The 13,649-nt window shown below is 43.3% G+C and overlaps 1 protein-coding gene across 1 annotated transcript in view; it reads right to left on the reverse strand.

Annotated features, from left to right (window-relative positions):
- The window catches only part of STK3 (serine/threonine kinase 3), a 140,723-nt gene that overhangs the window by 32,358 nt on the left and 94,716 nt on the right, over nt 1-13,649 (reverse strand). The window contains exons 9-10 of the mRNA XM_081116362.1: nt 10,371-10,563; nt 4,606-4,778 (exon numbers count right to left, since the gene is read on the reverse strand). Coding sequence (XP_080972488.1) covers nt 4,606-4,778; nt 10,371-10,563 — 366 coding nt within the window. The remainder of the gene's footprint in view (nt 1-4,605; nt 4,779-10,370; nt 10,564-13,649) is intronic.

The following is a 13,649-nucleotide window of genomic DNA, read 5'->3' on the forward strand; positions in this document are numbered from 1 at the left end:
CCACAAGGAAAGAGTGAGCAGGACGCGCACAACGTGCCACATACACTCAGGTTCCTGCCGCGGGCACACCTGTGATCATAAACGCTTCCCCAGGGCCAGCCACGGAAACATCTGAGCTTTCCTGTTTATTTCTTCTTTCCCCGAAAAGAAACAAATCTGGAATATCTACAGTTATCTTCTCGTGCTTTGTGAACACTCTTGCAAACATCTGGAAATACTTAACAATAATCACTTAATTAATGCAAAGCTAATTGATGACAATAGGCTTAAATACTTCACTCAGCTGAAGTGGGTTCCTCAGTTCACCCAAAGAGGGGCCGAAGAGAACCCGTTCTTTGAACGAGGTAGCTTCTACACCTGCATCTCCAAAAACATGACCTGTATTTGAGTAAATAAAGCCGATGACAGCACAGTGACACTGTCACAACCGGCAGAGGCTGCTGGCTGCAGGCCTTCCCTCAAGGCTTCCCCAGGGCCCGCGTGCCGAGGGCCTGCCGAGGGCTGGTTGCTGCAGGTGTTTCGGTGGGCGTCCTGCTTCCCCACTGCCTCCCCTCCCTTACCCTTCATAACTGCCGGCTGCTCCAGGGGGCGAAAAGATCCTGGAAGGACACATTTCTCCCAAACAAGGGGCTACTCCTAATGCCCACGGGGGCTCCGGTGCAGGGCTGGGACTTTCTCTGGTTTACTGCTTTCTGTGTTTTGTAGCAGTGAGACTTTGTTGTTGGTGGTTGGTTGGTTTTTTGTTTCCCTACAACCAGACTGACTTGGCAACCCAGGAATCAGAGGTAAGGCTGTAAAGAACTCAGAAACGTCGAGACAAATTTATATCTGGAGGAGGGACTTTCTTCCTTCTGCCACAATGATTGAGGCTTTTTGTCGCGCCTGCCCTGGAGAACTCTCATCCCTTAGCTCAAAAGAACAGCACCAATTGAATAAATATTTAAAAATCACAGTAATCAAGAAACGTTAGCTTACAATTAAGTATGAGTCAAAAACAAACCATGGTTAATTTACCGAATTCCTTTTATACTAGTAATTATTGTCAATCCAATTTCTTTCTTTCTCTTTTTCTAATTTGGAATGAATTTAGTGGGTTAACAGATGGCTTTTAAAGTTTTTGTTCTTATTCCAAAATCTTTATGTTACCCAAAATATATCTATTTAAGAATGATACTGTACCTTCTGCAAAACATGATCGACACACTATTGAACACTAAACAATCTGGATGCTCAGGCTGTTTGGAAATAATTCTAACAAAAACTAAAACATTAGGCTGGTGCTATGATAAACAGATTTGCCTTTTACATTTGTTTTATGAATTTCACAGGCACGCCCGAAACAACTTTCTTAGAAGAGTTCAAATAATTGGGTCAATTAGCCTAAATATATTTCATCCTAGCTTTATAAGACCTCCAGATTGGTGAAGGTAAAGTAATTCTCCTATCATCTCATTACATCCAGGAACATAAAATGAAACGACAGTTCACAGGAAATCCAGCCGACCAGTGCTAAAGAAGATACACACGGTGCAGACAGGCTCCGAGATGGGACTGCGCCCTGCCGCCCACTGCCCAGCAGGCGCCTCCGAGTGCCTTCCCTCCTCCAGGAGCCTGCCCTGAATGCCACAGGGCACTTCCCTCCTCCAGGAGCCTGCCCTGAATGCCACAGGGCACTTCCCTCCTCCAGGAGCCTGCCCTGAATGCCACAGGGGCACTTCCCTCCTCCAGGAGCCTGCCCTGAATGCCACAGGGCACTTCCCTCCTCCAGGAGCCTGCCCTGAATGCCACAGGGGCACTTCCCTCCTCCAGGAGCCTGCCCTGAATGCCACAGGGGCACTTCCCTCCTCCAGGAGCCTGCCCTGAATGCCATAGGGGCACTTCCCTCCAGGAGCCTGCCCTGAATGCCACAGGGGCACTTCCCTCCTCCAGGAGCCTGCCCTGAATGCCATAGGGGCACTTCCCTCCAGGAGCCTGCCCTGAATGCCACAACAGGCACCACGTGTTCCCTTTCACTTCTCTTCCTTGCCGCCCACTTTCCTCAGGGCGGGAGGGCAAGGCTTCGAGAGCCTGGAAATGCGGTCAGAACGACGTAGGGCTGTTCTAAGCAGCTCTGGGCAATGGCCAGGGGACTCACGTGAAGCCCCGAGACGGCATAAAGAGGGACGGTAAACACAGCCTCAGCACACTGGTTCCTCTGACGAGTCACGGTTTTCAATCTCCTGTATCTAAGGTACGACGGGATGAGCAAGAGCCGGCGTCCCGCATCACCAGCTGGCGTAAGTGGAACTCCGTCTGCGTGCAGCGCGCCCTTGCTTCGTGCGGAAGTGTCCGTGGACCTCACAGGCGGCCCTGCCCTCTGCTCGCCCCTCGAGCTCCTGTCTGTCTCCACTCACTACTGCTTCTAGCAGCCCTGCCTTCGCTCATCTCTTCTTCACTCCCACTCGCCAGGGCAGACACTCTGCGAATTCTTTTCCCCCCTTTTTTTATTGTGGTGAAATATGCATAAGTTAAAACCCACCATTTTAACCATTTCTAAGTGCACAGTTCAGTGGCATTAAGTACATTCACACGGCTGTGCCACAATCACAAGCATCCGTGCCCAGAACTTTCTGCATCGTGAGAAAGTGAAACTCTGTACCCACTAAACAGTAACTCCCCACCTCCCCTCGCCCCCAGCCCCTGGCAACCACCATTCTATTTACTCTGGAGACAGAGGAAGGGAGAGGGAGAGGGGGAAACATCGATGTGACAGCGAGACATGGCTGGGCTGCCTCCTGCACACCCCCTACCAGGGATCGACTGGCAACCGGGGCCTGTGCCCTGACTGGAAGCCAACAGCCACCAACCTTTCGGTGCCCAGGACGACCCCAACCAACCGAGCCACCCTGGCCAGGGCCCTAAGAATTCATTCTTTTGTGATGTTATTGTAAAGGGACACTATGCAGATCCTAAGCGCAGGTCTCAAGAAGCCTTACAACTTCTGCCATTACCCTCTTAGCAGGCGACTACTGCCACCTAAAACCCGCTTGCCTGATGGGGTCATGTGACCTAGCTGGTGTGGGGACAACTGCCACACACAGCAGTGAGGCAATTTTGGATCATTCAGCTCCAGTGAAGCTGGTGGATGACCGCAACGAGGCCAGCGAAAGAACCACTCAGCTAAACCCAGTCTAACTGCTTACCCACTAAAGTGTGCAAATAAAAAGTTGTTATTTTAAGTAAGTTTTGGGGGTGGTAGAAAAACTAATTGAAACTATTAAATAATTTTATCTATTATTTCTTAACTATGATAATTTATTCATTACTTTGTAGTCCATTTCATACTGTTTCCCAGAGGTTATTAAGATTTATTCTGAGACTTCTTTGATGCTAAATACTCTACATAATTCATCATGTTCATGAATGATTTAAAGCTTGAATGTCAGCATTCTAAAAAATTTATAATTTTTAAGAAAGTAGATAGCTTAAAACGAAATCTTACAAAAACTAGAGAAATACAGATTTATTTTTCTAATTTGTAACTTCAAAATTGAAAAACCAGTGAGTAGATATAATTAATGTTTCACACTAACCTGTGCTATTGCGAATATTTGCTAGCAATTATTACTAAATTTATTGAGGACAGACTTTGAAACTTTATTATCTGATTATCTGATGTAAAAAGCTTAAATAATCTTAATATTTAGGGGTAAAGTACTTAACATTAAAAATGTTTATAATCCCAAAGCATTCAGAGGCACACTGAGTAAGCAAAATGGCTTAAAGTTACTTAAGAAATGTAAAGAAATACATATATCTAAAATGTTTACTTGCAAATAAATGTGTTTATTAATAAGTAGAGCTATGAAGGGCTGCAGTTACTTCATGTGGGGAAAAATCCTACAGAATACTATCCAAAAGTAACATACAAAGTAAAACATGCTAAAGCAAAAATCTACTCCACAAAAATTTCTACTCCATTAAGAAACTCATCATGAGAAACTACTCTCTCAAGCTGTAGAAACAGTTGCTTTAGAACCGTTTGCCTGTTTTATATGCATTCTTTAAAAGAAATGAAAAGGAACAGGAGGAAGAAAAAAGAGAAAATGTAATAAAAGAGGCGTTACAGCCCACTTTAACACTGACGTTTACATGCTATCTGGATAAAAACTAGGACTATTATTTCTGACGAGCCAACTGGAATTAACACTCAAGTAGAAACGAGTTCAGTTAACCTTCAAAGTTGAGGCAAGTTTCTCCAGGTCCACGTCATACCTGTCCTTGTCTCGCTTGTTTCGGAAACTGAGTTTACAACTGTCCGAAGTGCCTCCCGCTTACCGCATCATTAGGAACAGCTCGAGGCAGCGTCGTTTTCGTTCGAGGGTCCTAAGTGTTTCTGGACGCGTGGCTGTGCTTACTTAGCCAAGTCAGTTACCTGGGCTTCCCTGCTCGCACCCGCACCCGCACCCGCACCCGCACCGGGGGCTGCAGCGCCCCGCTCACATCCCTGGCACACACCGAGCAACGAGCGTGGGGACACCGTCCACCGTGTTACACGCACCCGAACTCGCAACCCGACAAGGACAGGGCGGGAGGAAGCGCCCCCGAGCAGGGAAGGGTACTCACAAAGTCGAAGTCCCCGTCCTGAGGAACTTTCCAGTTATCCGGGAAGACGTGTTTGGACACAGGGAAGGGCTGGCGCGCGGCCTGGCCGCGGTCCTCGTGGCTTCCACTCCTGGGGTCCTGCTTGTCGAAGTAGTCCATGAAGGATGGCCTCTGGGCGGGCGGCGAGCGGCCTCCTGGGGACAGAGCAGCGAGAGGCTTTCAGGGAAGGGCACTTGCTCCCGCGGCGGTGCGGGAGGCCCTCACGGGTCCGGTCAGGTTCACGGCCAAGGCACTCAGCGGAGAACCCGGTGAACTGAAGTGCAACCAAGGACCAGGCGGGCATCCCCAGAATTCTCAGACCGCAGGGACACTCAGAACTTGGGCAGATCTTTGTCAGAGTTTCATCTGAAATCATTTCAGATGTATCTGAAACATGTCAAAGAAAGCATCTTTGAAACCTGTCCTGTTTTAAACAGCTACACCGAATCGCTGTGGTCACTGTACTCCACCATCGGCCATGAGGAGTTGAGGACTCGCCCAGGCCCCGCCTTCATCTCTGCCCTTCCTCACGGTCCTTCTAGCTAATCCCGCCTCCTCCTGGGTCCTGGCTCCCTTGTCATAGTTACACCTGCGTGTGACTCCTGACTCCCCGCCCTCTCTCTCCCTAAGCTCCACACCCCACTCACCCACTGCTTGCTAACGGACCGCCGGACCTCGGGTGATGTGGTCGCCTCGGACTTCCCAGCTCTAAAGCTGAGCCCAAGGCCTTTCCCTTCAGGCTCACTGCCCGGCTAGCAGTCAGTGCTGTTCACTCCAGGCCCAGAGAGAAAGGCTGAGAAGCAACCCAGGTTCCTCTCTTCCCGCCGGACCACACTGATCACTGGGGCCTTTTCATTCTAATTCTCACTACAGTTGCTCAAACCTAACCCTTTCCCTTGATCCAACACGGCCACCTTCCTAGTTTAGCTTCTAATCATTCCTTGCCTTGCCACTGGAGCAACCTCCTACTGGTCTCGCTGCCTCCTCCGGTTTTGTTTTAGCTCATGCCAGTAACACAGGGACCCTTCTAAATGCAAATCAAACCATGTCGTTCTTGCGCTCAGAGCCTTCCTGTGGCTCCTCGCTCTACACTGAACTGTTAGAGTGCAAATGAACCTTTGGAATAACCAGACTTTTAATTCCAGCTGGTATGGTCTCGATCAGTGGTTTTCAAACTGGCTTCTGTGAAGCTCTGGAGTTAACAAAGGTCCCAGACAGCACCCCAAGGATGCTCCCATGCAGCCCTCCAGAGGGAAAGTTGTCACCTTCCCCTTGAACAAGCCCCGAGAGGGGAAGTACACCTCCAAGCAAAGAGGTGTGTGGGCAACTCGAAGTCATAGAAAGTGGGGGTTTTTAATGTGAACTTGAAATCTGTCCTATAATTTACACTCACGATCCAAGTAAATTCCTCTTTTATATACAAGTACATCTGCAGACACGGTTAATGGCTCGGCTCCTGTCTTGGCTGGCTGTCTTTCAGGTGAAACATCCCTAGTCCCTTTCTTAAGACGCGTTTTTCAGTTTCATCACCATCTTACTTGCCTATGGAGACGTTCCAGCCTCTCCGTGATCCCCTACAATCAGATGTAACACTGCTAATTGTGATCTGGCCCAGCTAGAAAGCACCTGCAATAGCACTACTGCAACTTAAAACTATAGGTACCATTATGAAAAGTAACACTGTTGGCTCATAAAGTAATTCTGGTCCAGAGAACACACTGCTAAAAACCTTTGTTTTCACTCTTCAGAAATGTGGGATGAAACTGAAGTCTGCTCTAAGCGGTGAGTCAGCACGTCTGGAATTCAGTCCGGACTTTACTAGAAATGTTACAAATGAACAAAATATACAGGAGAAAGTGTAATATTTTAATGATCAATAAACGTTTTAAAAAGATTTTGTGTTTCTGGTCTTTTTATCTTCAACTGTCTTTGCTAAAATCTCCTATTGCTAAGAAAAAGGAATCAGGGAATTTCACAAGGTTACATTACAGGCGTTTGGACTGGACACACACAGCCCACAGACGCTTTCAACCGATTTTAAGAACCCTTGGTTCGCGTCTGGGCTTCATCATTACGAGAGGTTTTATCTTCAGAATTTAAATTTGGTTCCTATGGCAACCTTCTATTCCGTAACAGAGTCCAGAACTTAAACCTGTCATCCTCACCTTTGACCTTTCTGTAAGAATAAATAATAAAATACTACAAGTGTAACTCAATAAGTTTTCTATAAAGTAACTGAGCAAATCAAATCATGGGGAGGGGAGGAGATAACCCCTAGAGGAAGCCTTTGCTCAATAGTCTTCCTTTAAGAGATGAGTAATTTTTTAACAGAACTGTGTATTTATTCATGTTGTACGTACTTATTTTAATCAGCTAGACTTAAGGTGGGTCACATGTATAAAGACACCTAAAAACTTTAACATCTAATACAACAAGGGTTATCAATGTTTATGTAGAAAACTCAAAATCAGAGAGGAGGCAAAGATGGTTTCTTTGGGAATAACTCCTGTGAAAGAAACCTGTGGATTATCAACTGCACTGGTCAAGTGTATAGAAAATGTTTCATGGAGGCAAGTTTCTATACATCATTCTTTAAAAAATAAATCTGGCTTATGTCGGTGCTTTGGCAGCCTTTGACTCGACTGCAGGAACACCCCAATCTGGAGATGACTTCCACTGCTGTACTGGTTTCACTATCACTGCATTTCAGGGGTGTCACGGTCTTAAGGGTCTTTCACAGGCTGACCTAAAACCTGCAGTAAAATGCCTGTTGGTTCTACACTCACTCAAAAACTTGGAAAATAACCATTCCTAGGTTAGAAATAAACATTTTGTTATTTAAAAATAACCAAAGTGTAAAAATCAACGTACATAAAAGGCGGCAGTCTAGTCCACTAGATTTTCCTTTGCGGATGACTTTAGAGCGAGATACACTGACACCTAATTTTTTATTCAAATGTATGTGCTTGCACCTCCAAATATTTTCCATTGTTTAAAACTGAGTATTAAAATTTAGAGTGCATCTTTGCTATACAGAAATAATTTTAAAAAAACAAATTTTTTAATTTCCAAGGAGAAAATAGGTAACATTTGTTTTAAAAGTTAACGGGAGGGGCAGCTGTAAAAGCGCAGCAATGTTTAACCGCACGATGTTAAACACATCCCACAGCGTGCAGCCGAGTCTCCAGGGAGATGCATGCGTGTTCCCAGGAGCAGCACAGAGGATGCTTCTCACTTACAAGTTATTTTCCAAAAAGGGACAAAAAGAAATGTAGGCCCTTCAACAGGAGAGTGAAGCACAGAATCTTAAGATAGCAACCACTGTCACTTGTGATTGTGGTTGCCATGGAAAACACTTTTTTTTAAACAGAGAAAGAATAATTACAAAAAACTGACATCAATTTCTCCAGCTGCAGCTGAATTCTGACTCTACTCATAAAAATGTATTTTTATTTTAATAATAAACTTAATGTTCAAAACTACCTTGTTCCTCAATTTTGTCCCCAATTCTTTCAGCCACCTGCTATGGAACTGAAAACCCATTAGCAATAAAAAAAAAAAAATCATCATCATCACCATACAATCCCTTTGTGCATGTGTAATTTTAAAGAAAAAAATTGTTTTCCCTTCCTTCACACATTCCCCAAAACATATACAAGGAAGACTAAATTGTATGAATTTAATGCCTTTAGAAAATATGCCAGTCCACCTACAATTACTCATAAACTTTCCTAATTTGCATGTCTTCTAAACAAGTGAAAAGTCTTCATGGAAATTCAAATATATAAAGGAATTTTTAAGGTACTTTAATAAAATATAATTTGTTTAAGTTTTAATTTCTTAGCATGATTATGACAAAGTCAGTCAAGTGTAGGGAATGAAATAACAATTAATCATAACCTTAGCATAATATATTTAGACATCAAAGGGATTTATGAATATTACCTAATTTGTCCTACTAAAAATATTTTAAGATGTGGGTGATCCACCTGATTAATGATCTTGGAAATCTGTCCTTTAATTTGTTGCCAAGAGGATAATTAATATATATATATAATAGAATGTTAATACAGAAGCCACTGACATCAGCTTTTTCTTAACTTCATCAGACTGTATTTTAAAACAAAGGAGGGTACAGACAACATGGAGAAGATCCAGAGGCTCTTCATAAAAAAGATTAAAAGCTTAGAAAATAATACCTGTACAAAGGTTAAAGGGACTGAAATTGTTCAGCCAGGAAAAGAAAAGTCTAAGGGTATAATTTAGTAAGTGTCCAAGTATATCCGAAGGGTTCTTGAACAGAAAATAGTGACCAGCTGTTTTCCATTTCCAGTGAGGGCAGAAAAAAGGAAACAGACGAATGGAAGCCCCAGGATTTTAGTTAAATAAAAGGAACGATTTCCAACGGCAACTGAGGGGCTATGGAAACCCTTCTTCAGAGGCCTTTACAAGACAGCCAAATTTTCATTTGCACAAGGGAGGCTAATGTTTACACACTTGTCTGTGTTCTGTGCTGGTAAAACTGGTATCCTGCACTATACTATACAGAATATCTACACTAACAGGCCCAAGCTGGGTCACATCACTGACCAAGAGAACACAAAAGAGCAGACTGGTACCCACAAGTGACTCCAACCACGTAGCCACACACTAGTACCCCCGTGGAGGAAATGAAGGGTTTCTAACTGCCCAGTAATATCAGCTGCAAGTGGGACCTGTAGTTCACTGTTCTCACCTTCACCGCTATGTTGTGGGCAAGATTAACATTACCTATTAAAGACGCATACCACAGTTTTTTAATGAAAGAATGGTAAGATCTCTGGACCCTAAACTGTCTTATAGGGTCTTCTTGATCTACAGGGCACGTGGCTTGTACCACAATACCAGCTGGCTTTGGAGGCCACAAGACCATCCAATGCAGTTGGGTAAGCATGTTAGGGATGCAGAAGGTCCACCCTAGTCAGAAGCCTGGCTAGGAATTTCAGGAAACCCAAGTCTTAGGCTGCTTTCCAGAGCAAAGTCTCAGGAGACCTACCAGTTGTGGGATATAGAAAAATTCATTACCCACCGCCTCCCCATGGTTAACTATCTGGCAAACGTATATAAAGAAGTGCTAGTCCGTGGGACCATCTCTCTTCATCACTCTGGAAGCGATGACATTACATCAGAAAGGATGTCTCAGTCGCCACTTTAGCCCCTGCAGGCCCCTGGCACTGTGCCTCACGCATGACAAGCAGCAGTAAATACGCACTAAACTAAGTTTTATGCATGAATAGCCCCATCTCGTGATCCTTGTTTCTAATATTTCCTTTTGTCCCACCTCAGCCCTTACTTCCTCTAACTTGTACCCCTGAGTCGCTGTGTGGTCTAACTGATAATTCAGACAACATGAAATAATATTATATTGTATTTACTGGACTAGAATTTTAGGTTCCCTTTTCTTATCGGGAAAGTAAATGTTAAAAACATTATCTTTTTATCTGTAAAACACTACAAATTAAATTATGCTAGGGGTAAGCATCCTTCAACAAACCAGTTCCATAACCCTAAGTTAGAGATGTGTTCCCTTCTGCTATATTAAAAAAGTATTCTTTAAATTTATTTGTGCCCCACCCTTTTTACTGTTTAATAAAGCAAAGAAACAAAAAATTCCACAACTGGCTATGAGAAGGAACAGAACAATCCCGGCTTCTCCGGAAGAACAGTTTCAGAACAGAACATGGACGTCCCGGGGAAAGAGCACATACGTTTCACGGTGCCGTCCTCCTCCTCTTCGCCCTCGCTGTTGATGACCATGGTGCCCAGGTCTGAGTCGAGCATGGTGCTGCTGTGCTCGATCATGGTCTGCGCGCCCTCGCTCATGGTGCTGGCGGCCCTCATGGTGCCCACGCCCTGCGGGCCGCTCTTCACCATGGTGTGGGAGTCCAGCTCCTCCTCCTCCTGAAAGCACAGGGCAGTGAGCGCGCTCCTGTTGCTGCCATTGTCACGCAAGGACAAGCACACACGCTGTCGCAAGAGCTAAAGCTTTAGGTAAGTAAAGAGAAATCGACAGAAATCGATTTTTAAAATCAGGATTAAGATAGGTAAACTGTCAGCGAATGTGCACGGAGAACACAGGGACAAAACATTAAAGGCAGAACATGTTGACACTACTCTGTCAGCTATAATAAAGTTTATAACCTTGTACAAAGGCCATTAGCGTTTCAGAAAAATTGTGATAAGTATTCGTGACATGAAACTGAACATTTTAATCATTTTTCAGTGCACAGTTGTGTAACACTGAGCACACTCCAGTGCTGTGCCATCGCCACCTGCACCCACTGCACTGCACCCAGCACGTTTCATCGCCCCAAACAGAACCTCCGCGCCCTTGACAAAGGAGCCCTTCAGTCCCCCCGCCCCCAGTACCTGGGAACTTCTATTCAGCGTCTCTATGAATGTGCCTACTCTAGGTGCATCATGTAAGGAGAATCACGCAATACGTGGCCTCTTGTGTCTGGCTAATTTCACTTAGCATAATGTTTTCCAGGTTCATGCATGTTGTGACATGCGTTAGCATTTCTCTCCTTTTTAAGGTTGAATAATATTCCATTCTGTATATATATTTTGTTTACCCACTTATTTGCTGAGGAACATTAGGTTGTTTACATCTTTTAGTTATTTTAAGTAATTTTCTGTTATTATAAATTATTTGTTACACATAATGCTGCTATGAACACTGGTGTACAAGTATCTACATGAGTTCCTGCTTTCGATTCTTCTAAGTATATACCTAGAATTGCAACTCTGTACCATGGTAATTCTATTTTTAATTTTTTGAGGAACTGCCAAATTTTTTTCCACTCCTACCACTAGTGCACAGTGTTCCCATTTCTCCATATCCTTGCCAACGCTTATTTTCCATTTTTTTAATAATAGCCATCCTAATGGATATGTGGTTTGATTTGCACTTCCCTAGTGACCAGTGATGTTGAGTATCTTTTCATGCACTTATTGGCCATTTGTACATCTTCTTGTATAGAGAAATGTGTACTCAGGTCCTTTGCCCATTTTTGATATAATTTGTCTTTGTCATTGTTGCATTGCAGGAGTTCATTATATAGTCTGGATATTAATCTTGCAAGTATCTTTCCCCATTTATAGGTTTCTTTTCATTCTCTTGATAGCTCCCCTAATCCACAAGTTTTTAATTTTTGATGAAATCCAATTTATCTTTTCTTCTTTTGCTGTGTACACTTTTCTTGTCATATCCAAGCCATTAGCTTTTAAATGTAAATTCACAGAAGAACCAACTAAGTAATGAAATATGAACAAAAGATGCTCTTTAGAATGTTCAGCAAAATATAAACTGGAATAGGGCATACAAATAAACTACCAAATTGTTTGAGAGACCAAACAATCCAGTATTTTGGAAGGTTTGATCATGAACTTAAAATCCATTTATATCTATTCCACTTTAAGTAGAAACACACAAGCACAACCCGTCTGACAGAGGTCAAAATGCAAATATGGAGACAGGATCACCCATGTTGCTCTCGGCTGTTGGACAGCCCCTCCTCCTGACCCTACACAGTAAATTCAGCCTGTCTCACAGTCTTCTGTTCTTCTTTCCTGAGCCTCCCTCTTTCAGAAGACTTCTTCATTCCTATGCCTCTATCTAATACGGTGGGGACTCCCAAATCCTGAAATCTTCCTGACTTTACTATTTAAATACTTAATGATGTTTAAAACTCAGCATTCCCAAGTCAAATAGCATTTCATCCATCCCTTTAGCCCCTCCAGTCTGCCTCCATCCCCAAGCACCACCACCACAAAGAACAGTAATCTTCATTAGCTGTCTGAGAGTAAAAGTTCAATGTCTTTTTAGGTTAATTCTACTGAAGATTCTATAACACTCGCAGTCCTTGCACGCACTAAAAGCTAAACATTCCTGACTGGGTTTTAATGACCCTGATGTTATTTTAGTTAGCAAATCCTATCTGCACACTGTTCACATATCTTGCAACATAGTCAGGCTGACCTTAACTGAGTCCCTAGCTGCCAAAAACCCGTATCATGAGATGCTTCTTAAGCCTTCCTCTTTGCTCACGTCTTCTCTACGCAGAACGCCCTTAACTCTTCATTTTAACTAAATTGTGCTTAGTCCCAGATCAAGTACATATTATCTTCATGGCTAGTTCAGTTTTTATTAATTATCTTCTTTTCCAAACTTCTGTAGAATTTATCATCTGCATTACACACTTTTGCTTTTAAATTTAAGATCTCATATTGTAACTGTTTATAAACATAAGTACCTTATAGATAAGAATGCCTTACAGTTGTGATTCTGCTAAAGTATTCTGTTCAGTATCCCATTATACAGTAAGCATTCGTTATATATTTACTTTTTCACAAAATTGTAAAATCAGGGACCTTTAGTAATTCAAACCCTCATTTTATATCTTAAACTGAGGCCCACAGAAAGTACAAGATTTTCGCAAGGTCACACACCTACTTAGTAGAGCTGGAAAAAAAAAACAAAACCATAGAACTTGAACTAAGAAACTAGTTCCTTCATTTCTTAGTCCATTATTTCACTAAATACATGTACTTACTTACATTTAAATTTTGATCTACTTGAATGCTTAAGTTAGAGGCACAGGCTTACAATTTTAACAGCTTATGTCACCAGCTCTTATTCCCAGAGTCCCATACAAATTATCTGGTCCATCCTAGTCAAAACCACTTTCTTCTCTCAGTTGGCCTATTAAAACAGCCTCCTCACAGTTTTCACTGCTTCCAACTCTTGCCCCCTTTAGTCTCCCACACAAAAAGCAGATTGATCCTTTCAAAAGACAAATCACATTTGGCCTCCCATCACACTCAGAAAAAAATCCAAAATCTTTACCATGGCCAAATGTGATCTGGCCCAGTAGTACCTGCCAATCCCATCTCCTAGCACATTCCTTCTCACTCATCAAGTCCCAGCCCTGCTGGCCTGTTTGCTGTTTCTAGAGCATTCTACGCATAATGCTCCTCGAGCTTTT

Source organism: Miniopterus schreibersii (assembly GCF_964146895.1).
Source record: "Miniopterus schreibersii genome assembly, chromosome: 17".
Classification (NCBI taxonomy): domain Eukaryota; kingdom Metazoa; phylum Chordata; class Mammalia; order Chiroptera; family Miniopteridae; genus Miniopterus; species Miniopterus schreibersii.